The sequence below is a fragment of the Tachypleus tridentatus genome, chromosome 12, assembly GCF_004210375.1.
Source record: "Tachypleus tridentatus isolate NWPU-2018 chromosome 12, ASM421037v1, whole genome shotgun sequence".
Lineage (NCBI taxonomy): Eukaryota > Metazoa > Arthropoda > Merostomata > Xiphosura > Limulidae > Tachypleus > Tachypleus tridentatus.
In genome coordinates, this window is record NC_134836.1 from 24,215,021 (window position 1) to 24,242,629 (window position 27,609).

At 33.2% G+C, this 27,609-nt stretch overlaps 1 protein-coding gene across 5 annotated transcripts; it reads left to right on the forward strand.

Annotated features, from left to right (window-relative positions):
• Window positions 1-183: 183 nt before the first annotated feature.
• On the forward strand, window positions 184-26,884 carry LOC143235226 (cysteine-rich with EGF-like domain protein 2). 5 transcript variants are annotated; one of them, XM_076473170.1, is made up of 10 exons: window positions 184-288; window positions 3,757-3,946; window positions 5,208-5,290; window positions 12,569-12,632; window positions 13,003-13,111; window positions 14,410-14,498; window positions 15,001-15,229; window positions 18,728-18,814; window positions 20,312-20,407; window positions 22,496-26,884. In XM_076473170.1, exons 2-10 carry the CDS (start codon window positions 3,782-3,784, stop codon window positions 22,714-22,716), a joined length of 1,143 nt encoding a protein of 380 aa, XP_076329285.1. In that variant the 5' UTR covers window positions 184-288; window positions 3,757-3,781; the 3' UTR covers window positions 22,717-26,884. The 5 variants fall into 5 exon arrangements, with proteins under 5 accessions (XP_076329285.1, XP_076329286.1, XP_076329288.1 ...); XM_076473169.1 differs by having other exon boundaries at window positions 205-384; XM_076473172.1 differs by having other exon boundaries at window positions 205-384; window positions 15,001-15,055.
• The last annotated feature ends 725 nt before the right edge of the window (window positions 26,885-27,609 follow it).

Sequence of the window (27,609 nt, forward strand, 5' to 3'; positions counted from 1 at the left end):
TGAACAAAAGAGCACACTCTGAACACTTTCCCGTGCAATATTTCCCAGAAAAAAAAATCCTTTTTTAGAAAATGTCCAATTTTTATTCATCATTTTCAATGAGTTATGAAAACTACAATTAGTCATTAATAACAAAAAAATCTGCCCATAGGGAGACGTTTCTGCTAGTATAAATAATGGTGGAGATGATAATATTTTTAATTTATTGCAGTTGAATATTTTTCGTCACGAGAGGACGGTACTAATAATAAGTCGTGGAAAAAAGTGATTGGAATTTTTTTTTCTTAGGTATGAACGAAGAGCATGTGTTAGGTGTGATGACAGTGTGTCACACATTAACGGTAACAGTGGAAGTGTGATAGAACTGTTATTATATTGAATATTGTGAGTACAAAAATGTACACTGAACTTTATTAGAAAAATTGTTTTTTAACGAAGAAGCAAGTCGATTCGTGTAACTTTTGAATACTAATAAACTTTAATAAAAAATAAACATCTACGTCAAGAATAAGTTTAATTTCAAAAGTTTGAGTTTAAGAGTTAAGCATTTAAGTTTAAGGCTAAAACTAGTAAAAAGGCAGTAAAACGCGATTATTCGCAAAACAACCCACTTTAACGTTACATTTTAATAGATTTTTACTAATATTGCAACCTTGTTTCTACACAAATTTTGATTTAGTTTTAAACAAATTCTGTATTGCTGATGATGTTAGTGTTAATTACGATAATATGAATAGCCTTAGTAATACTAACAATATTTCTAGCATAGTGACTACTAACGATAGAAAAATTCTAATACTAATAGTAACAATAATATCTATTCAACTAATCGTAAGCTTGTTTTTTATCCATTAGCTATAATTCATAAATAATATTATTATTTACCTATTTGTACTATAGTTTTTAGTTATTGCAAACTTAGAAAATGATAAAAAAAAATTATTGGATCAAGGTTTTGTGGAAATTTACATCAGTCATAAGCCTATCCTGTTTTACTTATAGTAATTTCAATTTATTAAAGGCAGTAAAATTTATTTCTTGTTATTAATTTGACCACACGTAATTGCTAGAAACTTCTATTAATTTTTGTGTGATGAATAGACGCTAGCAGTATACAAATTACATTAAATGTATCCTATGTGTGAATTAATTATGTAAATTTACTTGGACATGAAAACCATAGCTAGCAGAGCCTTGATTCAAGAGTTCCACATTTGTGTTCATGATCATGAGGGGGAAAAAAATTTTTCTTTTTATACCTAATATAATGATCTAAAACTTATGAAATTTTTTATTTGAATATTTCATCTTATAAAACTATATTTTCAAATTTTAAAAGTATTTTTAACTGTAATTTGAAATAAAGTATGTCTTACCAGGTGACAATGATCTAATAGTGAATTTCTAATAGCAACCTGTTATTTTTGTGCTTGAACCTCTGTGCAGCATTAGTATAGATGACCATGTAAATATAGATAGCAATGGGTATGATTTGCACCCTACATCAACCCATTCTGGTATTCTTTAAAATTATCACACTGAACTTGAAACCCTTAAAATATAATTAAAATAACTTTATCTTATTAATGCATATTAATACCCAACTTGAAGAAATAGAGCTTGAAAGTTCTTGTAGGTTTGCTGTTATTATAAATTATACTTTGAAATTTCTTGTTCACTGACTTATTATTGAACCTAAATTCTTGAATGAGATCAGAAAGATACAAACTATATGTACTTGATTCTTGTGATTATATAAAATTGCATAACTGGTAGTTGTGAATGTTAATTTTACTTGCACATGATACTTCCTGATAATATTAAGGTTAAAAACTATTATTTAGTATAATAGTCATACCTTGACAGAAGTTGTAAGATTTACTGAACTATAGGAAGACAAGGATTTGGTTAAAGATATTAAGAAATCCATAACTAACAACAAGGAATGTTTCTCAATAGGTTGAACATAGGTTAAACATATTAGAATGGAGATTGGACACATTAAAACATGCTGATGGCAAGAGTTTTAAGACTGACAAAACTGTTCTATTTTAAGATGAAAAGATAATTCCAATACTACTGACTTTGTGTGTAATATTTACCATATAACAATTGACCTGAATCTTGAAGACTTTGAAGAAAAATAGACTTTAGAGATTTTAGGCAAATAAAGCACTAAGGTTATACAAAGGTTCTCTTAGGAGATCAGGAAACAGATATTGGGGTCTCTATGTAATTTTTGGTTGGGCAGTAGAAAGTGAGAAAACACCTGCTGATTGGAGGGTTTCTTTTTCAATCCTATTTTTGATGTCAACAAGGAATTGGCCTAGAATTAGTCTTACTTAAGTGGTGGGAAAAAAATGTAAGGAGTGATAATAGTAGCTATACAAGATCATTTGGAGAAATATATTGTAAGTGAAAGCCAACATGGATTCATCAAAAGGAAATATTGTCTTACTAATCTATTACCTTTCTTTCAAAGATGTGAGTTACTATCTGGGTGAAGGAATGATGTAGATTAAGCATTAACTAAGCAAAGCCCATCAGTATGAGTTGGGGAAATATAAAAGTGTAGGATGATTGGATGGAAGAAGGCAAAAATATAATGGAGTAGAGTCAAACCATTTCTAAGTGGGATGCATCATAAATCAGTATTTGAGCCTTTACTTTTTGTTATTTGCATTAATGATACTGATAGGGGCATAATTAGTAAGTTTAGTAAAGTCTGCCAATTACAAACTTTGTATTGAAGACATGGAAGTATTACAGAATGATTTAGATCAGTTGGCAATTTTTCAAAGTTGTGTTGCATTTGGCCTTTAATTATAGAAAGCATGATGCACTTGGGTTATCATTTTGATCATGTGTTCAACATACATTGGGATCCATTCAATAGCTTGACAAGAAGAAAGATTCTTGACATATTTGTAAGTAATTCACTTAAGCCATCAAATTAGTGTTTTGTTGCTGGGATTAAAATTAGTAGGATTTTAGGAATCTAATACTCCCTGAACAAATCACTAGTTGAATGTCACTTAAAACTCTTCAGTTTTAATCTCCATATCTAAGAAAGGATATGGACATTTTAAAAAGGCTTCAGAAGAGGGTTACAAGAATCATCTCATGGATGTAAAAGTCTCTTAACATATGAATAAATTAATTAGTGTTATCTTGGAAATCAATATAATAAAGATTTCTAAAGACAAGTTTAAGATTTGGAAAATATAGTTTAGGCTTTGATTAAGATACTTTTGATGCTGTTTGCAGTAATGGAGTGCAGTAATTTTCAGGAGTATAAGGGTGAAATGATTATTTCCAAAATGCTTTTCTAAAGGATAATTGTTCAAGAATAGCCTAAAAGGACCTAATGTTTTTTATGTTCTATAGGTTAATTTGTACAAAATTCTGTTGGTACTCAAAACTGCAGAGCATATTTTGATGAATAATTCAATCAGTAATTTTGTTTCCAAAACTTATTTTGGTGTCGTGTTTTCTTGCTAATGTATGACTAATATAATAATTTAAAGGTTTTCTGTAAATGATATAATTATAATTTTCATTGACACTCAAAGGTTTTTTGTCTGTTCACTTTAAGGAAAAAAAAGGAATGACTAAAAAACCAGCTATATCCATGCCTTTTACTGAGTGAGAATAACTATTGTGTTTTAAAATATACCAAGATATGAATGCTTAGATTTGTAGTAATACTATATATCTTGCAATGTATTTGATATTTTGGACAATATGTTTTTTCAGATGAAAGAGTAGGCTATTTACTGCAATGAAACAAGTACAAAGACATCTTTTTTTTAGTCTGTTGCTTTCAGCTGGTGTAATAGGCACTGATCCACCACATCCAAGCTCTACGCAGACAGCAGATTCCAAAAATCTACAGATAGTTCCTCCTTGTCAAGTATGTCGCATACTTGTTAATTCTTTTCAAAAGGTAAGTGCATAGTAAGTTTAAATAATCTTAAATTTACATATAAAAAACCTTAAAATACCTTGATCAAAAATATTTTTTTAAATGTTGTAAATTGCATAAGTTTAATAATGAACTCTGAGAGAATCTAACAAATTGTTAGCAAGTTGGACAGTGGTTGAATGGAAGAAAGCAGAGGGTTGTTACAAGTGGAGTTCAGTCAAACTGGATTAATATTACAATTGGGATACTTCAGAGTTCAGCCTTAGTATCTTTGCTCTTCTTTGATTTACATTGACACAGATGAAGGAATAGTCAATAAACTAAACTACTTAAATTTGTTAATATCAATGTCTTGGGTGTTGTTAACTGTGAAGAGGATACTCAGTTTGACAAATAAATGGCAGATGGGTTTTGATTATGATAAATGCAAGATAATGCATGTGGGTTAGTTTTAATTATATGCATGAGTTGGATAGGAATAGCCATAACAGTGTCATAAAAATAAAGTTTATTTGTGTAATAGTTACTCAGTTTCTAAAGCCATCCAAGCTGTGCTATTTCAAGTGGTAGAGCAAAGAGAATTTTAGGTTGCAGCTACAAAAATATTGAACACAAGTTTAGAGGTTCTAACTTCACAGTAGAGGTTGCTGGTTAAGCCACATGTGGAATATTGCATTCTGTCTTGGTCTCCTTACCTTAGGAAGGACATTGAATTGTTGGAAGGGTGTTCAGAGGAGAGTTACTGAAATGGTACCTGGGAAGTAGGGATTGTCACATGAGAAGAGGCTGAACTGTTTTAAATTAATTTCTCTTGAAAAAGAAGATTTCAGGGAAGAATCCCATTGAAGTGTTTGAGATTGTAAAAGGAATTGATAAAATTAATGCATTGTCTTTTTTCATACTTAACAGTGAGAATAATAAAACTAGGCCACACAAATATAAATTTTGACAGAGTAGAATCATCTTAAGCTAAGGGTTTTTTAACAGGGTTGTTGGCTTTTGAAAGGGCTTTCCTTTGGTGTGAAGACAGTAAATTTATTTGTTTAAAAGATAACTTGATGGGGGCTGGCTTTAATATTTTTTTACAATGGTTTGTTGTTCCAAAACATTGCTATAATAAAGTAAACAAGTTAAAATATTTGTTAAAATTTCTACTTTCCTATCATGTAAAGAACAAACCTAAATTACACTTATTAGTGAATATTACACACTTGAGGTGTTATTAGTTTTGTGATTAACAGCATGGTTTTCTATTTATTTTTTGTATATTTATAATATTTAGGGATTTGAAGCAACAGCTCGAGGAAAACATGAAGGAGGCAATACTGGATGGGAAGAATCTAGACTTGGAAATTATGCTGATAGGTAAACCCTTTACCATCATTCAATTTATAAAATATTTAATTAAAGAAAAGGATGAGTCTCTAAAATATCTATCATAGTATCTTCATAACTACATCATACAAAATTTTTTTTTTCAAAAGAATTACAACAAAAAAAGTTGTGAAATTCTCCAAAAGGCTGTCAATTTCTATGCTTCCTTTAAAATATCATATAAATAGGCTTTACAGAACATGTAACATTTTACTTACTGTGGTTGTATTTTCCCATAAGTTTGGACAAATTCTAGGGATAATAAGAATTCTAGTTCAAATTAGTGTCAGTTTTTCTAAATTTCTTTGTTATTATTAAAAGTTGTTAATTTTGTTAACCTGTAGATTTTGTTATATTCAGAGATGCCAACCTCTGATTTGAGCGTAATCACTAAATAAGTCATAGTCCAAATGGCTACATGCAATAATCATGTTTGTGCTTCAAATAATAAAAATATTTGTATCTCCGACATCTACCAATAGTTTGAGTGTGGTACTTCTCCACACTGGGTACATGGGGGAATTCCTAGTTACGTCATCAGTGCTTGTCAGCCAATCGGCACTCGCGTAGATGGGTATTTCTCATTTTCTAAGTGGTATAGAAACACCAATGCGATCATTCACAAGATGGAAAAAGAGGCCTCGTTCACCAGATCATCTTGTTTCTGGCAAATCTAAAAGGACTAAAACTGTGAAAGGGCTCTGTCTACAATCATTACACTCAGTCATTTGAAATAGTTGACATCTCTGTGTATTTGGACCAAAAACAAAGATAGGGATTCAGGACTTCTCAATTTAATAGTACAAAATGAACAATAGGGTATTAAGGTATATTAATTTTTTTCTGCCCATATTAATAGAATAAAGCACATCAATGTATAGAGCTGGGAAATAAACTAAATATAATTAAGTATGACCATTGAGTAGTGTCATATAAAATGAATTGAAATTACAATGAAATTGAGTAATAACACAAACATTTCTGGTCTTTACTGCTGTTTTCAAATAATCCTACTACACAAGCAATTTAAATATTTCCATCATGGTTTCTCATTATTAATATTCATTAATTCACATTTCTTAAACATAATAGTTAGTATAATGAATTGCAAAAACAATTATTGCTATTTTTGATTATTCCAACTGTCCAAGTTATCAAAATATTACCATTATGATTTCTCACTAATTTTTTTTATCAGTTCGAGTTTGTTTAGTTTTGAGTTCTATGGTTCCAGTAATATGGGAGATTGCCTTGTAAATTGTCTCAGATTTGGTTCCTTTTATTTTCAGTCTTTTCTTTCACCAAAAGAGACATTAGGTTTGTTCTTTTTGAGGTGCCTGCCACTATTTCTAATTTTGAACCGCTGACCAGTTAGCAGCATTTTATAACCTTAACAGTAAGTTATGTGTAGAAACAATAACCTTCATTCTGGGCCTCAATTTATGAATAAGGCTTTATCTTACATGGAGGCTTCTTTCATCATTGGTCCAAGTTAAGTTCTTAAACTATGTGTGATGACAACATCAGTCTACCAGGGCATGTTTCAGCCATAGTGGAATTGAAGGTTCTTTCATAGGTATTGTGAATTTCCTTTTTGTGGATCCAATATAACCTTCATGGTAACAATGAGAATAAAGTTAAGAACAACCAAAAAATGTTATGTTTATAAAGCACATTATAAATAATCTGTTTTAATCAATTATTAATTAGAAAATATTTACCCAGAATATTTAGTCACTTCAGGTGGAAAAAATAACATTTTTTTTTCTCATTTAGATATATTCAAAGTATTTTTTCAATCATTTTGACTGGGAAACGTATATTTACATAAATTATTTTCATCAGATTCATTGTGCATGCTTTGGTGAGAACTAGATATTTTAAACATACAATGGAACAGTATTTTAACTAAATTGTCTTTGAAAACATTTGGAATAAAACTTTGAAAATTAAATTATGATCCTGTAAATTTTCTCATACTTTACATTGGAACTTTTTCCATTTTAGTTACAAATTAGTGTTAGTGCCTCTGGAAAAGGAAGCTTATGATCTTGTTCATGTTCTATAATAAACCTTGTATGCTGTAAAAATGTAAGTTTGATCAGAAGTCCTAAAAATAGTAAAGGTAATATCTGCATGTCTGTAGTAGTGGGAAAGTTTAAACTGTTGAGGACAAATCTCAAACCACTGTATTTCATGATGACAGAAAACTGTTGGATAAGGATGATTCAATTTTTGAATCTGTAAAAACAACCTTGATCTTATCATAAAGCTCCTCAGTGTGGATTCCTATACATGGTGAGGGATCTTCCAGGAAAGGTTCTGTTCCTTCAATTTACCTCCTCTAGGATCGATACATCCATCCATGTGTTTGCTGTGCATGGTGACTCATGGAAGGTAGGAAAGAATCCTGGTGGGTGAGAGGTACAACCCTGACACACCACTTTGGCCTTGAATTCTTGTAGATGGGCAGCTTTGGGATGGCCCTCCTTGGGTTGATTGGCTGGACCACTCTGGCTAGGGTCAACCAAATACCAGTGTTGGATGTTCTCTCTGATGCTGGTGTTTGTGTACAGTGCTCATGAAAACTTGGAATTGTAGTGCGTCCCTTCGTAGGGCTCCATGGTGGGTGGGTTTAGTGGGCACTGAAATATTCATTTTTTATTATGGATCTCCCAAATAAAAACTTAAATAAAATAGTGAATAAACAGTCCATAGGTAAATGACCACATCTTGAAGATTCTGAGCAGCAATCTTCAACAATCTTTCAGACAAACCTTTAGGGTAAATGTCTCTCTTTCATTCATAAGGGACTGGAGGGACTTGCTGACTTTCCAAAGTCAGTAAAGAATCTTCGATCTGGTGACATATTGGTGGAAACATCCACATCTAAACATAGTGAACTCCTCTTGCATTCAAAGGCAATTAGGGGTATTGCTGTTCAGGTTGCATCTCATGCAACTTTGAATTTGTTGCAAGGAGTTATTGTTGAGAGGGATTTGAAGAACATCCCCAAGTCAGAGATTCTCATTGGTTTTTCCACCTAAGGAGTTTTTGCAGTGAGGTGTATCTCAACTCACAAAGATGCAATTACAATGCCGACCAGTGCCCTCATTCTGACATTTACATCACAACATCCACTTGCCACCATCAAGGCAGGTTGTCTTAATTGCAGGGCACAGCCATACATATATAACCTCTCAGTGAGAAATGGACTCATTGCATCAAATACAATGGCTTTAACCCATCCTATTTTTGTTCTTGCCCTAAACTGTTGGAAGAAAAAGAGAAACATCATTTGAAAATGATTCAAAATATTTACCCTGATGCTTGAAAGTTGCTGTCCACCACTTCATCTTGGACATATGCTGCTGCACTTTGTTCCACTACTACTGTGGGAGTGCAGACAGATCTCTCTGTGCCTCCAAAAGAATTGTTCTCAAACCAAATGAAAAGTCTTTTGACCTCCATGGTTAAAAAAGTTAATTAATCAACTTCAACACCCATCTCTGCTCCAAGCATACATTTTAGCAAATCCCAAGATTCACTTTCTTTGGTTCCAGGTATGGGCATTTCCTCATGTACATCTCCCACCCCAAGATGCAAAACAATCATTCTTCCACATTCTCAGTCACTGGAATCCTCTTTCAACAGCAAAGACATGCCCAATTGACCCAGGACAGGATCCATGGATGTAGACAGACCACTCTCGAATGAAGACAATAAAGAAAAAAGATGTGAATGAGAACAGAAGGGACCTCCACCCAATTCACCTATACATAAATAAAAATGACCACCTTGATACAATGGAACTGTCAAGGTATACATTGTAATCTGGATGACATCAAAGTACTGATTGCTTCCTACCATCCTGTATGTCTTTTCTTCCAGGAAACATTTCTGAAACCTGTTGATACAGTCACCTTTTAGCAGTTTTCTTCGTACAGAAATGACAGGCTGTGTGATTGATGAGTACGTAGAGAGGTCGCACTGTTGGTTGATCATCATGTGCTCATCCCGTGTTTGCCACCAGACACACTCTTGGAGGCCGTAGCCATCCACGTTTTTTTGGGTTGAACCATCACTGTTTGTTCTCTCTACCTGTTGCCTGTAGAGACCCATGATCAAGCAGCCCTTGATGTTCTCATTGAACAGTTGCTGTCACCCTTTTTAATCCTGGGGAACTTAAATAGACATCATCCCCTCTGGGGAAGTGCTGATATTGATAGGAAGGGTTGCTCTGTAGAGTGTATGCTTTCTGATCACAACCTTTCTCTTTTCATCACTGGTTCTAAACTTTTATGCACCAAGTCATTCCTTTACTGCTGTTGATCTCTCGGTTTGCTTCCCTTCACTATTCTCCCTTTTTTTTTTTCACCTCTGCCATTTACAACTGTCTTTACTCTCAGTGATGTCGAGAAACCACCATCCTGTATGTCTTTCCTTCCAGGAAACATTTCTGAAACCTGTTGATACAGTCACCTTTTAGCAGTTTTCTTTGTACAGAAATGACAGGCTGTGTGATGGATGAGTGCATAGAGGGGTGTTGCTGTTGGTTGATTAGCATATGCCCACTCTCTTTGCCATTTAACACACCCACTTTGGGTTTTGACAACAGTGCTTCCACCATGTACTACCTGATCTGACTTGGAATGTCAATCAGAGAAGCCTTCTTCAAATGACAACATCTTGCATCAATATTCTTTAACCTTGAAAAGGCTTATGATACAACATGGAGGTATGGCATTTTGCGAGACCTCCATATATATAATATGGGTTACATGGCCATTTGCCCATTTTTATTAAACATTTTTCCATGGATAGGAGATTCCAAGTTCATGTGGGTTCGACACTTTCCCCGTTCTTTTCTACAGGACTTTGGAAACCCTGAGGCTGTGTTTTGAGTGTCACACTTTTCAGTATAAAGGTTAATGCTATCACTAAACAACTCCCTTGTACTGTTTCAAACATGAGATATATTGAGCAGAAGCAACAGACTGCCCTCATCTTTTACTGAAGTAGACCACACCAAACAGTTTTAACTTTTATTTCTGTAAAACCGTTTGCATGCACTTTTGCTGACAACGAGGTATTCACACTGATCCTGAACTCTGCATTGGTAAAGTTATGCTACCTGTGGTCCTGAGGCAAATTCCTAAGACACATCAAGAAGCTACAGGTCAAATGTACAAGAGCACTGAGCATCCTCTATGTCCTCTCTTCCACCACTTGTGGGGTGGATTGACATTCTATGCTAAAGATATATTGTGCTCTAATTCAATCAAAACTCTACTATGGATCACTGGTCTGTGGCTCTGCCAGACCCTCAGCCTTAAAGATGCTAGACCCTATTCATCATCAAGGACTTTGGCTCTACACTGGTGCTTTCTACACTTCCCCAGTTCAGAGCTCATACATAGTCTCATGAACCTCCTCTGCACCTCTGTCATTTGCAACTGTCTTTACTGTATGCTCAGCGGGCTATACTTTTTAAGAACAGACGATCTGCCATTGCTCCTTTCAGCCTTTGTATCCAGGTGCAGTTGGATGCATTTGGTCTGTCCTTGGATAACATTGCTGTATCCACTGGTCAGCCCTTCCCACCATGACTTCTTGCAGTCCCCAATTGTGACCTATCTTTAAGTCATCTGAGAAAAGCATATACTCCTGATTGGAAATACTCTCTGCTATTTGCTTAACATCTTTTGAACCATCCTTCCATTCCTATTTATACAGATGGTTCAAAATTAGGTGACTGTGTGGGCTCTGCCATGGTTTGTTTTGGTTTGGTGGTAGCACACAGAATCCCCTCTACAGCTTCTGTGTTCACTGCTGAACTGCACACCATTTCTCTTGCCCTGGATCACATAGAAGCAGTACTCAAACTGCACTATTTATACTGACTCGCTTAGTTCTCTACTGGCCTTGGAATTGCTTCACATTAGTTCACACCCTGTTTTTGCCCATATTCAAAACTGACTGGTCCATTTCATTAACATTTACTTCTATCCCCTTTTTCTGGATACCGGGCCACATTAGTATTCACAGGAACAAGCTCGCCGACACTGCAGCTTAGTCTATCTGCTCTGGCACTATCACTGCTGTGCCTCTCCCATACATGGACTATGGTCCTGTATTCTAGGCTTGGCTCTGTGCCAGCTGGCAGTCGACTTGGATTGAGCTATGCAGAAACAAGATCTTCCAAATAAAACCTTATATTGGACTTTGGCTATCTAGCTTCCATAAGAATTGGAAAGAGGAAGTTGTTCTAACTAGACTACTCGTTACAGTTTTTAACTCATTGTTTTCTTTTATCTGTGACTGATGCACTGTGTTGTCTGTGTAACACTCAAGTCACGATAAACCACATTTTACGGTTTTGCCATTGTTAAACTCCCAATGATGGCTCCATTTTAAACATGCTTTTGTCCCAAAGTTTATCCGTAATGTTAGACAACGTTATTGGCAATGGTGACACTGTCCACCTTAGAAATGTTTTTAGTTTTTTAAAGGCCATTAATCTTTTTTAATGTTAATTAAGTTTTTTTAAATTTATACATTAGACCTTTTTTAATGCAATTCCCTTTTAAGAATCAAAGTACATCTTGTTCGATTTGAAATTAGAAAATGGCCATAACATCAAATAACTTAGAACCATGACTGGAAAGGCCAACTTCAGGTGACTAATGCTGCTGTTTGAACTACCTGTTAGTCATCCTGATGAGTTAGTCTGATAATTTCATTTATGCTACAGAAAGTCCTTTAAAACTTATTACTGTAGTTTTTCTGTTACTGCTGTAGACTAGATGTAAAAATTTGTTTTTAATTCGAAAATTAAATTTTGTTTTGTTTTACCTTATTTTCCTTTCATGAATTTTGGTGTTTTATGGTGCAAAGCAACTAACGAACTGGTATATTAAGTGAATGGAAACTTCAAAATGTGGAATTTTTGTTAATTTTTGAAGGTGTATAAAATTAAAGGTTATGGAAAATGTTAAATTTAGAGGGTAATGAAAAGTGTGGTATGTTGTGAACATGTTTTTACAGTCCAGTTAAGTTATGGTAACTCTTAAATTATAGTATACTGTTTTTATTGAAATCCTGATCTGACAGTAATTACAAGTACTTCACAATGAATTGTTATAAACCTGAGAGACTGTTAAAGTAAAAAAAAATCCTTTTCTAAGTAAGTGGATAATGTTTGTCATTTAAGATTTGTATCATTAATATCTTTTTTAATTTTTGTTTTTATCACTTGCTTTCTTTTAGTGAAATAAGACTTGTTGAAATACAAGAAAAACTGTGTTCTGACTCAACTAGAGCCCAGACTCAAGTAGGTCAAATTTATGGTAAAAATGCTAATAGATGAAATTAGAATATAACTTCTTTATTATACTTATTTTTGTGGTATTAATGCATAGTGTTAAATGTTTCTTTCAATATTACATGAGGGAAACCAAGAGATGTAATTAAATGTTTTACTATAAATTACCAATACTGTGTTCTTCAGAAGTTGTATGTTACAAGGACACTGTTAAGTAGAATTGTTTTCTTACAACCACTATCAACGAGGAAGATGAGTACTACTTTAGCAGTCATTTAGGTTTTGTTATTGAACTATTTAATTTATACCTTAAATAGGAACTTTTATTTTTACATAATTTTTTTTAGTCAGGAATATTTACGTGTGTTTATACTTGCAGTGCCAAGCTTTAGTTGAAGAATATGAAAGTGTTTTGGAAGATTGGTGGTTCCACAAAAGGAGAGAAAATCCAGATTTACACGAGTTTCTTTGTATCAATGTCTTGAAAGGTAAGGAAAAAGAGTACATTACTTGATTTTCATTCCTCTGATCGAAAAAACACTATTTTACTAGTTTTCAAAATATTAGAAAATTAAGCATTATAGGATCTATTTTATGGATAAACTCTAGATGAATGAACTGTATATGGAAAATTATCACAACATAGTTATCCTAGAGCTCATACTATACTTGAATATCTTTAAAAAAACTGAAAACTTATGCAGCACTTTGCTACTTTATTTGAGATACTTAATGTTCATTTCACAGTCCTTGAAAAAATGTTAGTCAAATTTATAGAACTATTATTTGTAGTTTCTCCCTAACTCTCCCCATGCAATTATCTGAAATCAGTTTTTGAGATAATTAAATTTGAGAGTAGGATATCTTAAAGCAATTTGAAATGGTCATGAAGTTTGTTTTCATTAGTAGAATGTGTGAAGTGTTTATTTTCACTCAGCTAATGATGGATGATGAAGTGAATTTCTTACAAAATCAAAGTTGCTAAGTTTTCTGTTTAGAAAACTTGTTTTAATATTCTGAAGAGTGATACTTTTTAGTACTGTGTCATTAGTACACTAGAGAGTGTGTTGCTGTTTAGTAGACTGTTACTTTAATGCCCTGGAAAATGTGTTGCTGTTTACAAGAATGTTGCTTTAATTCTCTGGGGAGTGTTCTCTATTTAGACTGTCATTTAAATGTCCAAGATAGGGTGTTAACACTTCGGGAAAGCTGGGAATATATGTTACTATGTAGAAATTATTGAAGCTGTGTACATATACTGAGAGGTGTATCCACTTGTCATAGCAGAACAGATCTTAATAGAGAATAATATCTGGAAATGTAAAACTTTTGCTTTCTTAAAGAACTGTGAAATTCTTTTAACTTTATTTATATTCTGACAATAATGTAGAGGTTTGTTACTATGAACTTTAAGTGTGAAGTAATTTGTGTTTCATGTAAAAGAATCTAAAAAACAAGAAATTGTGGAACTTGTGATATTTCTTCTGACTAATCCATTCTTGTAAAGTTATTCTTACCAATTTGTTTCATTAGAAATTATAATATTTGGTAATGTTACATGTGGGTTCCAAACTATGCTGCTTTTGTATATTCACATTGATGTGATACTTAATAATGTATTAATATGAAAACGACATTCAAGTAAACAAAAAATTGTATGTAATTTAGAATTATGACATTGATTAGGCTTAGTGAAATTTCACAGTGTAGTTATTGTTAGTTGTTTGAAGTTTCATTATTGTTAGAGTTGTATTAAATTCTATTGATACCAGTTTTTCCCTTCTAGTCTGTTGTCCTGACAACCATTATGGGCCAGACTGTAAACCATGTTCCAATGGAACAGAGAAGCCTTGTTCTGGACATGGACACTGCAAGGTCAGTATTTCATTGTGAATTAAAAACGTTTGAATACAGAATAGGTTCTTTTCAAGTCAAAATGGATATGTTTAATCATGGTGAAATAGTGAGATGTATAAGCTTGTTGTGAAACTGTGTTGAGGATCTGTGTAATTATATTTTCAGTTAATACTTGCATGTAAGAGTTTCTGCAGGTGTGACAATTAGTTCTAAATCTTTTGTTACAGTTGGTGTGGATGAATTACGTGTGTGTGAACCATGTTTCATGTTACTGTTGTCGTGTGTGAAATGTTTCATGCTGCTATTGTTGTTGATGGATTAGATGAATGTACACAAGTGTGACATCAATGTGTGTGAAATATGTTTCATGATACTGAACTATATCCCCTTTCATAGGATTTTCACATTTTTAAAAAAACTGTTAAAAGATAGTTTACAGGACATTAACTGAATAAACACTGAATGCCATATTACCTCGACATAGATAAAGGTGAATGCCGTTTTATCTTGTTTCCTACAGGGATCTGGAACGAGGAAGGGATCAGGAAAATGCAAGTGTGATGAAGGTTACAAAGGTGAACATTGTGAGATGTGTAATGTTGGTTATTATCCTGAAACCATGAGTGAAGGCAAGATAGAATGTTTAAAGTGTGATAAATCCTGCAGAGGTCATTGTCGAGAAGGTGGTCCCAGAGGCTGCGAGGTGTGTCAAGATGGTTATCAACATATTCCTGACATGGGATGTGTTGGTAAGCAGCTGCTTCGTACTACTGCTTGTTGTGATTGTCTAACATTTCAAGCTACATGTAGACCTGCTTATCTTTTTTTTTTTATTGCAAGAATATATAGAAACACAAAAATTGTGTACTCTTCATTACTCTAAAAATACATAACATATTGGAGGTGAAGCTCTAATTGTAGAAATTGAACATTATTTCAAATACTGTAAATAATCTAGTTATAGTGTTGCTTAAAGCAAGGCTCTTTAATATTTTCACTATAAATAATTTGGGACTCTCACCTAAGGAAAACTAAGAGTTCAGGACTTCCACCTGAATAAAACTTGTGATCAATTACTTTGACAAAATAAACTCTTCAGTGTGGATTCCTGTATGTGGTGAGGGGACCTCACAGGAAAGGTTTTATTCTTTCTGTCTATCTCCTCTGGGATATAAACATCCACCACATGTTTGCATGCATGGTGACCTGTGAAGGATCCTGGTGATTGAGGGGTCCAACCCTAACACATCATTTTGGCCTTGGGGTGGTCCCCACCCTGGATTCAGTCAGCTGGTCAAAGTGCTAGGGTCAATCAAGTACCAGTGTTGGATGTTCTCAACAGGTGTTGAGGGCATTGTATCTGATTCTGATGTTTGGGTATAGTGCTCACAAAACCCTGGTGTTGCTGCAGTGTCCTTGTTTAGCATTGTAGTGCATCCCCTCCTAGGGCTCCATGGTGGGTGGAGTCAGTGGGCACTGAAATATTCCCTTTTTTTTTTATTATGGATCCTCCAAATAAAAATTTTGAATAAAGTAATGAAAAACAGTCCACAGGTAAACGACCACGTCTTGAAAATTCTGAGCAACAATCTTCAACATCTGTAACACCAGTTGTACCTTATTTTCTTGTACTATATTCTCTTTCAGACAAACCTTTAGGGCAAATGTCTTCCTTTTTCATTCAGAAGGGACTGGAGGGACTTCCTTGCTCCCCAAAGTCAGTAAAGAAGCTTTGATCTGGTAACATATTGGTGGAAACATCCACATTTCAACACAGTGAACTCCTCTTGCATTCAAAGGTGATTGGGGTTATTGCTATTGAGGTTACACCTTGTGCTACTTTGAATTTATTGCAATGAGTTATTGTTGAGGGTTTTGAAGAACATCCCCAAGTCAGAGATTCCCACTGGTTTCTCTGCCCAAGGAGTTTGTGCAGTGAGGCATATATTCACTTGCATAGATGCAATTATGATGCTGACCAATGCCCTCATTCTGATATTTACATCACCATGTCTGCCTGCCACCATCAAGGCAAGTTATCTTATTTGCAGGGCATGGCCATCCATTTCACACAGAGGGTTTGGAATGTAAGTAGATAGATCTCCCTTGAATAAAGACAGTAAAGAAAAAAAGACTTGGTCATAAACAGAAGGGTTCTCCACCCAATTTGCCTACACATAAATAAAAATGGCTACCTTGATACAATGGAACTGTCGAGGTTTACTTTCTGATCTGAATGACATCAAACACTTATTGCTTCCTACCATCCTGTATGTCTTTCCTTCCAGGAAACATTTCTGAAACCTGTTGATACAGTCACCTTTTAGCAGTTTTCTTTGTACAGAAATGACAGGCAGTTTTTGCATATAAATGTCTTTACTCTATTCTTTTGAAACTTTGTTTATTACCAAAGAATCCTGCCTGGGGTTGTGTTTTCCTTCCTTGGTGGGCTATACATTTCGAGAACAGACAATCTGCTATTGATCCTTTTGGTTTTTATATCCAGGTGCAATTGGATGAATTTGGTTTGTCCTTGGATAACATTGCTCTATCTACTGGTCAGCCCTTCCCACCATGGCTTATTATAGTCCCCAAATGTGGCCTATCTTGGCCCTGAAATTGCTTCATGTTCGTTCACACCCTGTTCTTGCCGATATTCAAAACTGACTGGCCCACTTCTCTTTAACATCTGCTTCTATCCAATTTTTTTGGATACCAGGTCATGTTGGTATTCATGGGAATAAGCTTGCCAACACTGCAACTAAATTTATCTGCTCTGGCATTATCACTACTGTGCCTCTTCCATACATGGACTTTAGTCCTGAATTCAAGGTTTGGCTCTGTAGCAGTTGGCAGTCGACTTGGAGTTAGCAACATGAAACAAGCTTTTCCAAATAAAGCCTTACATTGGACTTTGGTCGTCTTGCTTCCATAAGGATCGGAAAGAGGAAGTTGTCCTAACTGGACTACACATTGGTCAGTTTTTTAACTCATCATTTCCTTTTATCTGTGACTGATGCACTAATGTGTTGTCTGTGTAACACTCAAGTCATGATAAGCCACATTTTACTGTTTTGCCATTGTTAACAAACTCCCAATGACAGCTCCATTTTAAACATACTTTTGTCCCAAGATTTATATGTAATGTTAGACAATGTTATTGGTGGTGGTGACACTGTTGACCTTGGAAATGTTTTTAGTGTTTTAAAGGTCATTAATCTTTTTAATGCTATTTAAGTTTTTTAATTTACACATGAAACCTTTTTTAATGTGATTCCGTTTTAAGAATCAGTCCATCTAGTTCAATTTGAAAGTAGAAAATGGCTGTAATGTTAACTCAAAACCAGGACTGGAAAGGATAACTTCAGGTGGCTGGTGGTTGTTTTTGAACTTACTTGTTATTCTCCCTGGAAAGTTAGCATAATTACAATTATGCTAAAGAAAGAGTTAACTTGTACTGTTGTTTTCCTCTTACTGCTGTGGAGTAATGTAAACATTGGATTTAATGCTATTTATGTTTTTAATTCAAAAATTGAAATTTGTTTTGTTTTACCTTGATTTCTTTTTATGAATTTTGTAACATTTACTTTAATTTTTACCAGATGTTTAGCACAGATAGCCTAGTTGCTTTCTGCTATAAAACACCAAACCAACTGAGTAAATAAAACTGAAGGACTAACACACACCCCTCTCAACTAAAAACTGTGAGTAAGGTTTCCTACCCAAATAAAAAATTTAACAGTGGCCCTTGTAGTTTGATGTGCCTGAAAATTAGATACAAATATGATGGTAAAGTTTGATTTTTTTTTTTAATTATGTGTTGTATCTATTTTATAATTCCAACACTAAGCCACTCAGTACACAAACAAAAAAAACCTACTGGAACACTCATTATACAAGCAGAGAAAGTCCATCCAGTTATTAGTTCTGGGATTGAGGGTCAGGTGAGCATAAAAAAAAAAAAAGCAGGAAAGCCCTTGCGTGCCATTAAATGAAGGTGGAAACCCTCAACCATGATTCTGCGAGCTTGAGAAATGAAAGTGGTTGTGTGTTAAGGTTAATTAATATGTTGGATCTGAGAAACAGTAGTGATATGTGTAACAAATTTTTTAGCAACAGTGTGAAAGCAACATTCAGGCACACTAATTAATAAATCATGCTTAACTATTGTAATGTCACAAAATATTAATTGTAAGTAAGTGAATAAGCTTGAAGAATGTAGTGTAATCATGTTTTATTTCTTTCAGATATAAATGAATGTTTAGAACTTGAAGGTGATCCTTGTAAAGGGAATTCATTTTGTGCAAACACAGAGGGCTCTTACACTTGCATTGGTAAGTTTAATGATTTTCATTGTTCCATTAAATATACTTTTCTCGTTTGATACAACTTAAGATAATTTTAGGTCAATAAAATATACTCTTCAAAAAAAAAAAAGAAACGCAAAAGGGACATTTTTGTTATTTTAAAGAGAAATATATGTAATAACGTTACAAGCTCGGAGTATGTGATGTTACACGTGTTAAGGCACTGACTGTCAGACCAAAATGACAATAAAAGTTGTGCACATTGAAAACAGAGGGAAAACATCGGATTTTTCGCCAAAACGCATTTGTGTCAAATAAATTTGAGAGATCTGCATCTTCTGCAAGTGCAACATGTGCAAAATCCCTATAAAAGTGACGGGTTCTCGGTTTCCATAGCTCGGTGTTAAGCCACCGACACGCAATACTCCGAGACTGACTGAAGCACAACGCAACAACGCCATTGGTCGCTTGGAAGCAGGTGAATCTTAATCAGATGTTGCCAGAGCTGTGAATGTCCACCCAAGCACCATCACAAGGCAATGGAATCGTCACCAACAGCATGGATCAACTTGTGACCTTCCACGATCTGGCAGATCTCGTGTGACCACGCCCGCACAAGATTGCTACATCTGGTTACGTCACCTTCGGGACAGGACCACCACTGCGACGTCTACTGCCTCAACCATACCAGGGCTGCGTAGGATTTCCGATCAGACCGTACGCAACCGTCGACGAAATTCTTAGGCCCCATGTGAAACCCATCATGGTGAACGTCAACAACGTTTTTCAACATGACAATGCCCGTCCTCACACAGCTCGACTCACCAATGTCTTCTTGAGACACCACAACATCAACGTTCTTCCCTGGCCCACCAGATCATTAGATTTAAACCCCATCGAACATCTTTGGGACGAGTTGGACCTACGTCTGTGACGGCGACAACCTCAACTGCAGACTCTACCTCAGCTTGCAGCAGCTTTGCAGGCTGAGTGGACAGCCATTCCACAGGATGTGATTCATCATATCATCACTTCCATGGGCAGGAGATGCCAAACAGTTATTGATGCTCACAGGGGGCATACTCGTTATTGACGTTGAGTGACGTTAAACATCAACTAGTGAGCATGGAATTTGCCTTTGCAGACTTTGGATGTTCAGCAGTGAATGTGCAAAGTTTTACACATGTCATACAGAACTACCCAAAATAAACTTGTTAACAATATATCTCAAAGTTTGCCTTTTGCATTTCTATTTTTGAAGAGTATATTAAAATATGAAATGTTTAAGGACATATGATTTTTATAAAAATTCAAACCAGACAGTAGATTATCATCTATAGTAATAACACTTAGATTTTAAACCTAATAGTCAATATGCTCCACATGTATAATAAAAAGCTCTTTATCTGTTGGTGGCATATTTTTGTTGCTTTATTTTCAAAAATGTGAGGCACAATGGTTTCTAAGTCTTTGCCAACTTTTGACATTTAAATTGTAACTTTAATCAAATCTCTTTATTTCCAGAGTGTGATAAAGCTTGTAATGGGTGTCATGGTGATGGTCCTGATTTCTGTTTAGAATGTGCAAAAGGCTTTATTAAAGAAAAGGGTGTTTGTATCGGTAAGTTTCTTATTCTGAATGCATTTAGTTTCACTAAATGCCACTGAGTCATCAAAAATAGCTTTTGTTTTATAGCCTTCAAGTCATCTTTCTGAATTCTTCCACCCATAAATCTTCATTAATGAAAACGCCAAAGACATTTATAAACAAGAGTTAAGAACTACTGTTCTTCTGAAAAACAGTAGTTTATTATGAATATCAGCTAGGCTTAATTTCTAAATATTAGCTCAGTTTAGTTTCTTTTTCTTTAATCTAGGTCTGTTACTTATGTTGTATCATATTCTCAAAACCACTGGTGGATTTAGTAACTCTCTGGTAGTATACTAGCCACCTCAGACCTTGCTTTAATAAAAATTAAAAACTAATATGTTATCGTATCTAAAACACTCATTTTAAACACGTAGAATGATAACTATGGATCTTTTAAAATATAAATTGAATTTTTTGGAAAATCTGAGTTATAGTAAAACCCCTACATAGTATATTTATTTACTACACATTTGATACATAAAGCATGTAACCAACTTGAAAATTAGTTCTCATACATACTGCACAGATGACTACCCACATTAGGCTAGTGCTTTGCCATAATTTCTCTGTTTTATCACTGTTTTCTGGGAGGCCTGCATTAACATTATGACGAAAATGTTTTTGACAAATTAGGATATAGTAGTACTTGATTGATGTGAATAAATGTAACTTTCAGCTAATAAAAAAAAGTTCTTTGATTTCCTAATGCTTTAGTACACAAACAATGAAAATGACTGGTGTAAAATTCTGCAGTCCATCCATTTCATCTGTACGTCAACATGGTGAAACCACACAACACGTGATTCACTTAATTTAGATACTGAAAAGAGAACTAGTTGGTTATAAATACCTTTTGTACTCTTAACAATCTACAGTTGTCTTTCTTATGCTTATTTGTTTATACAGTATCATAAATGTTTTATTTTGGTTCCTGATGTAATACTAATTGAGCTTGCATTATCCTGAAACATTTAATAAATATTTTCTGTGCCATTATTAGTATTTTACTTCCAATATAACTAAAATTTCTTATAGATTATTTGATTAATATCTTGATTCCTGTGTGTGTGTGTTTATATATAAAGTGAAAGCAAGAAAAAGCCCAATTTTAATTATTAGAAACTATACTGATCTCATGTGGTGTTTGTCATACACATTTTATTTAGATAATTATGAATTTCAACCTGGATGAATGTAAAAGTAGCATTTAAACTCTGTTGCATTTGCCTGTCCAGAAGGCATTTGTCCAGCAGCAGAACTGGACACAATTCAGGCAAAAGCATACCTCAGTGCTATGTTCAATGTAGTGGTCAACAAAAACGAATTTTAATTTTTAAACTGTGCTGCTTGTACACAGGAAGTATAATGATCCTATCTACTTTTTTTTGTAATTCCTGCTCTTTCTAAAAATATTTTGAAATGCATTTAAATTTGTATAGTAACTAACTTAGAGAAAAATACATTCACTTTAGAAAACCTGGCTTAGAGAATAGGATGTTTAACTCCCAATCTGCATCTTAATGTAAATACTTGACCATAGGAACAATATTATGCTGTGGTCAATCCCACTATTTGTTAATAAAGAGTAGCTCAAGAGTTGGCAGTAAATGGTGTTGACTAGCTGCTTTCCATCTTGTCTATTACTACAAATTTATGGATGGCAAGTGCAGGTAGCCCTAGCTCTTGTGTGGCTTTATCAAAAATTCAACAAGTAAACAGTTTTAAATTGTTATTGAGTTTGTTGTCTGGAACTTTGTCATGAAATTCTGGTTTGTATGTGCATTTTATCTAAACACCTAAATTTTGTAATTCACATCTAGTGTCTATATTAATGTAAGCTGTATGCTATGCTTATTCAGGTTATTCTTTTCATACGTTTTAAATTTTTCAATCTTTCATTAAATAAATTGTTTTAGTCATTAGTTCTTAACACATTTTTATTTAATGATTATTAATATTGATTAATTATTGATATATTAATATTATTAATATATCATTAACTTAAAGCAAAACCAAGAAAAGAAGACAAAACGATAAAACCTTTCTTTTTGGTTTCAGAAAAAGCCGTTCAAGACCGAACACTACATGCTGAACTTGCTAGATATTCTACCTACCTGGGATTAAGCATTGCTACTTGTATTATCTTTCGTCGTAACATCCTTCTAGCAAGTGTGATTGGAGTCCTTGTAGCCACATACATAGGCCTTTCAGAGTACACTCTTGGGGAATGGAATCGTTCATCCTTGGGAAAATATTTTAACACTTGGTTGAGTAAATAACCCTGGGTCAACTTAAGTGTCGAACTTGTTTTTGTGCTAACAACAGCTCAACTTCTTTGCTACCACAATAGTATCATTGAAACACCAGCACACTGGAAGTTACTGTAAACTTAGATATTGAATAGATAATTGATACTTTCACTTGTACTTATGCATGAATGATATTGTTCTTGATTAAATCATTGTTGCACATTACATTCCTAATCATTATTAAACGTTTGTTTCCACCCTTACATTTCCTTTTTGTGTGTTTTGAATACATTTATGAGGGCTACTTTTGTTTAGGGATGATGTTGATGCTTAGATTGCAATGGCATATCACTGCATAACTGTTCCTTGAGATTAACATCAGAGGTTCTCATTCTGTGTCTATGTACTTTCAATTATCTCATTTACAGTTCTACAGCTAGTCACATACCAAGAACTTTGCTGTGTTTGTTCTTCTGGTAAAAAATAAACACCACCAAAGTTTTCACTGATTACTTTCTATTGAGTTCTCATTGCACATATACATGCTAATTGTGTATCCATCACATATATCATGAAAACATTCTATATTTAAATAACAAATTTTATGCTAATGAGAAAGGATTTAAAGATATTATGAAACATAGTATTAAGATTGTAATTTGGTTATTACACAGCACTGACCACCAAAACATTGTGGAAGAAACTTGTTTTTCTTTGTGTCAAATACGGTCATGGTATTTGTTTTCAAGCCACTTCTTAAGTTTAAGATCATATATCTTTGCCTCATTACATATCCTAATTCTCTACATTTGGGACAATTACTGGTGAATTTTCTTTTCTGCAGTTGTGTTATAGTCTTTGAAAAATGAAGTTATGTTCGTAGTTGTTTTTTCATTATAATTCCTTCTAAACAAAAATAATAGTAAATTTCCAGTTCATGCATTGCTTTTATTCAAGTTTTGAAAATGAGTTTTTATCTATATCAAAATGAATGTCAGCAATTATCATTTAGTAGAGAAATTATATTTTGTGTAGTTGCACCATTTCTAAAGCTTAAGTGAAAGAGAAATTTATTAAAAATCTTTAAAAATTGCATATAAAAGTAAGATTTGTTTGCATCCTTAATTCACATCAATAACAAAATGCAGAAAAACAGATTTAATGTTAACAAGAGCAACATTTTACAACAATTACTCAAAATTAATGGGAAGATCCAAGTAATTGAGGCAATAAAATTTGGAACATGTCCCATTGAAAAATTCCCTCTACTGTCACATTTTTTTCTTCATATTATTTAAGTATTTTTCTAGATATTTTATTGCTTAATTAATGTTTTTCAATTCTCAAATTATTTAATCATTCTCTATAGGTCATTTTTTTGGTTTTTATCTTGGCATGTTAAAAGTTTTGTTTAAAATATTTATACTTTACATCTGGAGTTTTTCTGTTGCCTAGTTAATATTTGTATCTTATGTAAGAAACATGAAAGAAATTGATAAATTGTAACATATTACAGTTTAGAAAATTTGTCAAAATAGAACTTGGTATGTAGTTGTAAATGATTAAATTCTCAGGTTTAATATTAAAACAAAATTTTGTTAAAAATGAAAAGATTTTCACTGTTTAAGCATTTGGTCAAAAAAGCAAATCCAAAAAGAAAGTTTTGTTTTTTATTTGATTCCAAGGTTTGCTTTGTTCCTAATCTAAAGTGTACCAGAAGTGTTGCTAAAAAATATGCTTTAACATTCTAGAGTACAGAATAAACTTTTAGAAATGCAATTTATTGGAAGAATACCCATGCATGTAAAACTTGATGTTATTTAAGTATGTGTATTGTCTAAGCTTCATATTAGCATTCTTCACCACTTGCCATCTGTGTTGCAAATAGGTTAATAAAATTTGATTGGTATGTGGTCAGCATTGATAACGAAAGATACTTTTGAGGAGCTGTGTGTTATATTCTAAGAGTTCTTAAATATTTCATACCTTTACATTAACATTGATGTTGCTAAGTCAAATAATATTTAAAAAAATATATTTGGTTCTTGATAGGAAAATCTTGAAAGCCATCAGCTTGATATGCATCATTTAAATAGTTATGCTGAATTAGCTGTAGTGTTTTCTTTCTAGACAGTAGCTTTCTTTCAGAGGAAATGCCCAGTTTTATTTTTGCTTTGGGGTAATAAATCTAATGAAACTTGAATTGAAGCTCTACCATTTTAAGTAACCTGATACAAATTGGATTTAGAAGAGTACATAATAGCATTTTAACTACTGCAGGCTACTTTGAATGTTCTTTCTTATGCCTTGTCAGTTTACTGGCCTCAAAATTTTGCTTTAAACTTTGGAGATGACACTGTTTATGAGAATCAGTCTTATCGTGGTATTTTATCACTTTGTAACCTCAAATGGGTTTTACCGAACTTTACTGAAAATAAATTATACCTGAAGAGAGTTAGTTTTCTGTTTAATTTTATTCTTGGTAAATTTAAGTTTACACAATCCAGTAGATAGTAAGCAGCCTATGAGGCATAAGTCTAAGTATTAATCTGATGATGAAACTAGTGAAAGAACGTGGCATGCTCTTGATGGTGCAGAACTGTAAAAAGTATAAGGCTTCATTTTGTATTGTTGTATACTTTTAAGAATCTTGTTTATTTTTGAAGTGACTTAGCTTTAGCTTTTGGCCTTTTGAAGTCAGTGATCTCCAAATATTTTCTAAAACGTTCCTACATTTGTGCTTAAGTCTGTTACGTTTCATGACTTTTGTTAGTTAAAAGGTTAACAACCCTTGCAGCTCCTAAGTTGAAAGAATTTACTTCTGAATCTATGTGACAACGTAATCCAATTTGAAGAGTGGTGCTCTTCCTTAACAAAACTTTCTAGTTGCTACAGCTGTCTCTAGTGTAAGCTTGGCTGAAGTGATACAACACTTTGAAATAGTTTATAAGTTTACTTGGCCTTTCTTTAATATTCTGTTACTTTTCAAAATTTCTAGCACATTCTGAAGGGATTTAAACACTTTGACAATAAAGGTAAACAAAACAGCCTTTACTCCTCAAATGTTTAGAGCTTTAAAAAGTGTTTCAGCATGCAGCTGCAATAATAAAATGCTGGGTGAAATAATGCTATGATTATTATTATTACATGTAGAATAAAGGTGATTTTTTTTCTAACTTTATTGTCAACATTTTTAAGTATGTATTTAAATTGTAAAATGTTTTACATATGTGCATATTTTTATACAAAAAAAAGTTGTGTAAAAAGTGGTCATAAAAAAAACAAGAATTTATTAGTTTTAAGTTTGCCATTTTTATTATGTATAAATGTAGGTGTTATTGAAAAAAAATGGGTTTTCCGTCTTCATAATGTACAAATGTGGGTATTTTGTGTGATTTATTTAATATAGAAAAGAATGTGATAATTTGAAGAGTAAATTACTGGTCATATAATACATGAATCTATGGTGCAATATACATAATATTGCATATAGAGGATTACATATGATGTAGCATTTTATGTAAATTTAATGACAAAATATTTTAGCAAAAACTATACTTCGCTCAATTCCCCTTAAAAAGTCTTAATTACATTTTAAAACTGCAACTAATACAAACCAAAATATGACAGTTTCAGCAAATGACTGTTTTTCTATATTAATAATTTTATTGAAATCATTGAAGAATTCTCTATTAACTCTATTTTCGTAATGCAGTTTGAAATGTTAAGCAAACTTTTGGTCAATATTTCTTGTTGTTTCAGCATTAAATTTCTTTTAAATAGAATTTGTAAAATATTTCACGTTTAATGAAGCTTGCTTGTTGTGTGTGCTTTCCATAAAACAATTGTTGATACAAAAATCATTTAGTCAGTAGATGTTATAACAGTGTATTTTAATTATATGTAAGGAAAATAATAGTACATACACACATGTTAAATATTTCATCATTTTAGGATAAAAATTTGCCTTTTCCTGTTGGTAACATTGTACCAGCAGTTTTTCTCTCTCTCACACACACACACACACACACACACACCAAAACTTCTTTCCAATGAAAGAAAAAAATTGATACATCTTCCCACTGTTAAAGAGAATGTTCTGAATTAGTGGTTAACTAATACTTAAGTATCTTGTGTATTTTAAAAAAGAATGTTCTATTTATGTTAATATTATTTCAATAAATATGTTTTTAACAAATTATTCTTGTTATTACTTCACATTTGTTATGTGTGATGTAATTTATAGGTTTAATTCAGCTAATATAATTTAACTCATTCATAAATTCATTTTAACAAATTACATTATTACTATTAAATTAATCAATCTTAATGCCCTTCCTGGACTTTTCTTTTAATTCTTATCTTTATTGATGTTATGCTTTTAGTACTATAGGATTCTTGTTTATTTAAGTTTATTTAAGGCAATCAAAGCTCGGGACCCCCAAAATACAAATTATTGTGCAGTAAAAATTGAAAAGAGAGAATTTGTGATAACTGTTTAAACGAATGGAAATCAATAAGTTTGTCAAAAAAAAAAAAAAAGATATTCAGTGAGGTGGAAAACTTGAAAATACTTTTTATACATTTTTTGTTTTATATGATTTTGTAATTATCATTATCGAGCTTGTTAATTAACAAGCTCAATGCTATGGATACAATTTAGTGGGAGGAAGGTTTGTTCCCTGTTCGTAATCTGTCACAATATAAATTTGTCAAAATTAGGAAGAATTACTCTCGGGAAAAGGAAAAGAATGCATACAATTTAGGTCCGGCATGGCCAAGCGCGTTAAGGCGTGCGACTCGTAATCTGAGGGTCGCGGGTTCGCATCCCCGTCGGGACAAACATGCTTGCCCTTTCATACGTGGGGGCATTATAATGTTACGGTCAATCCCACTATTCGTTGGTAAAAGAGTAGTCCAAGA

Coding starts and splice junctions, on each gene's coding strand:
- LOC143235226 (XM_076473170.1), top strand. CDS start 3,782: ATGAAACAAGTACAAAGACATCTTTTTTTTAGTCTGTTGCTTTCAGCT. Junction 14,499..15,000: donor CTGGACATGGACACTGCAAG/GTCAGTATTTCA, acceptor TGTTTCCTACAG/GGATCTGGAACGAGGAAGGG. Junction 20,408..22,495: donor AGAAAAGGGTGTTTGTATCG/GTAAGTTTCTTA, acceptor TTTTGGTTTCAG/AAAAAGCCGTTCAAGACCGA.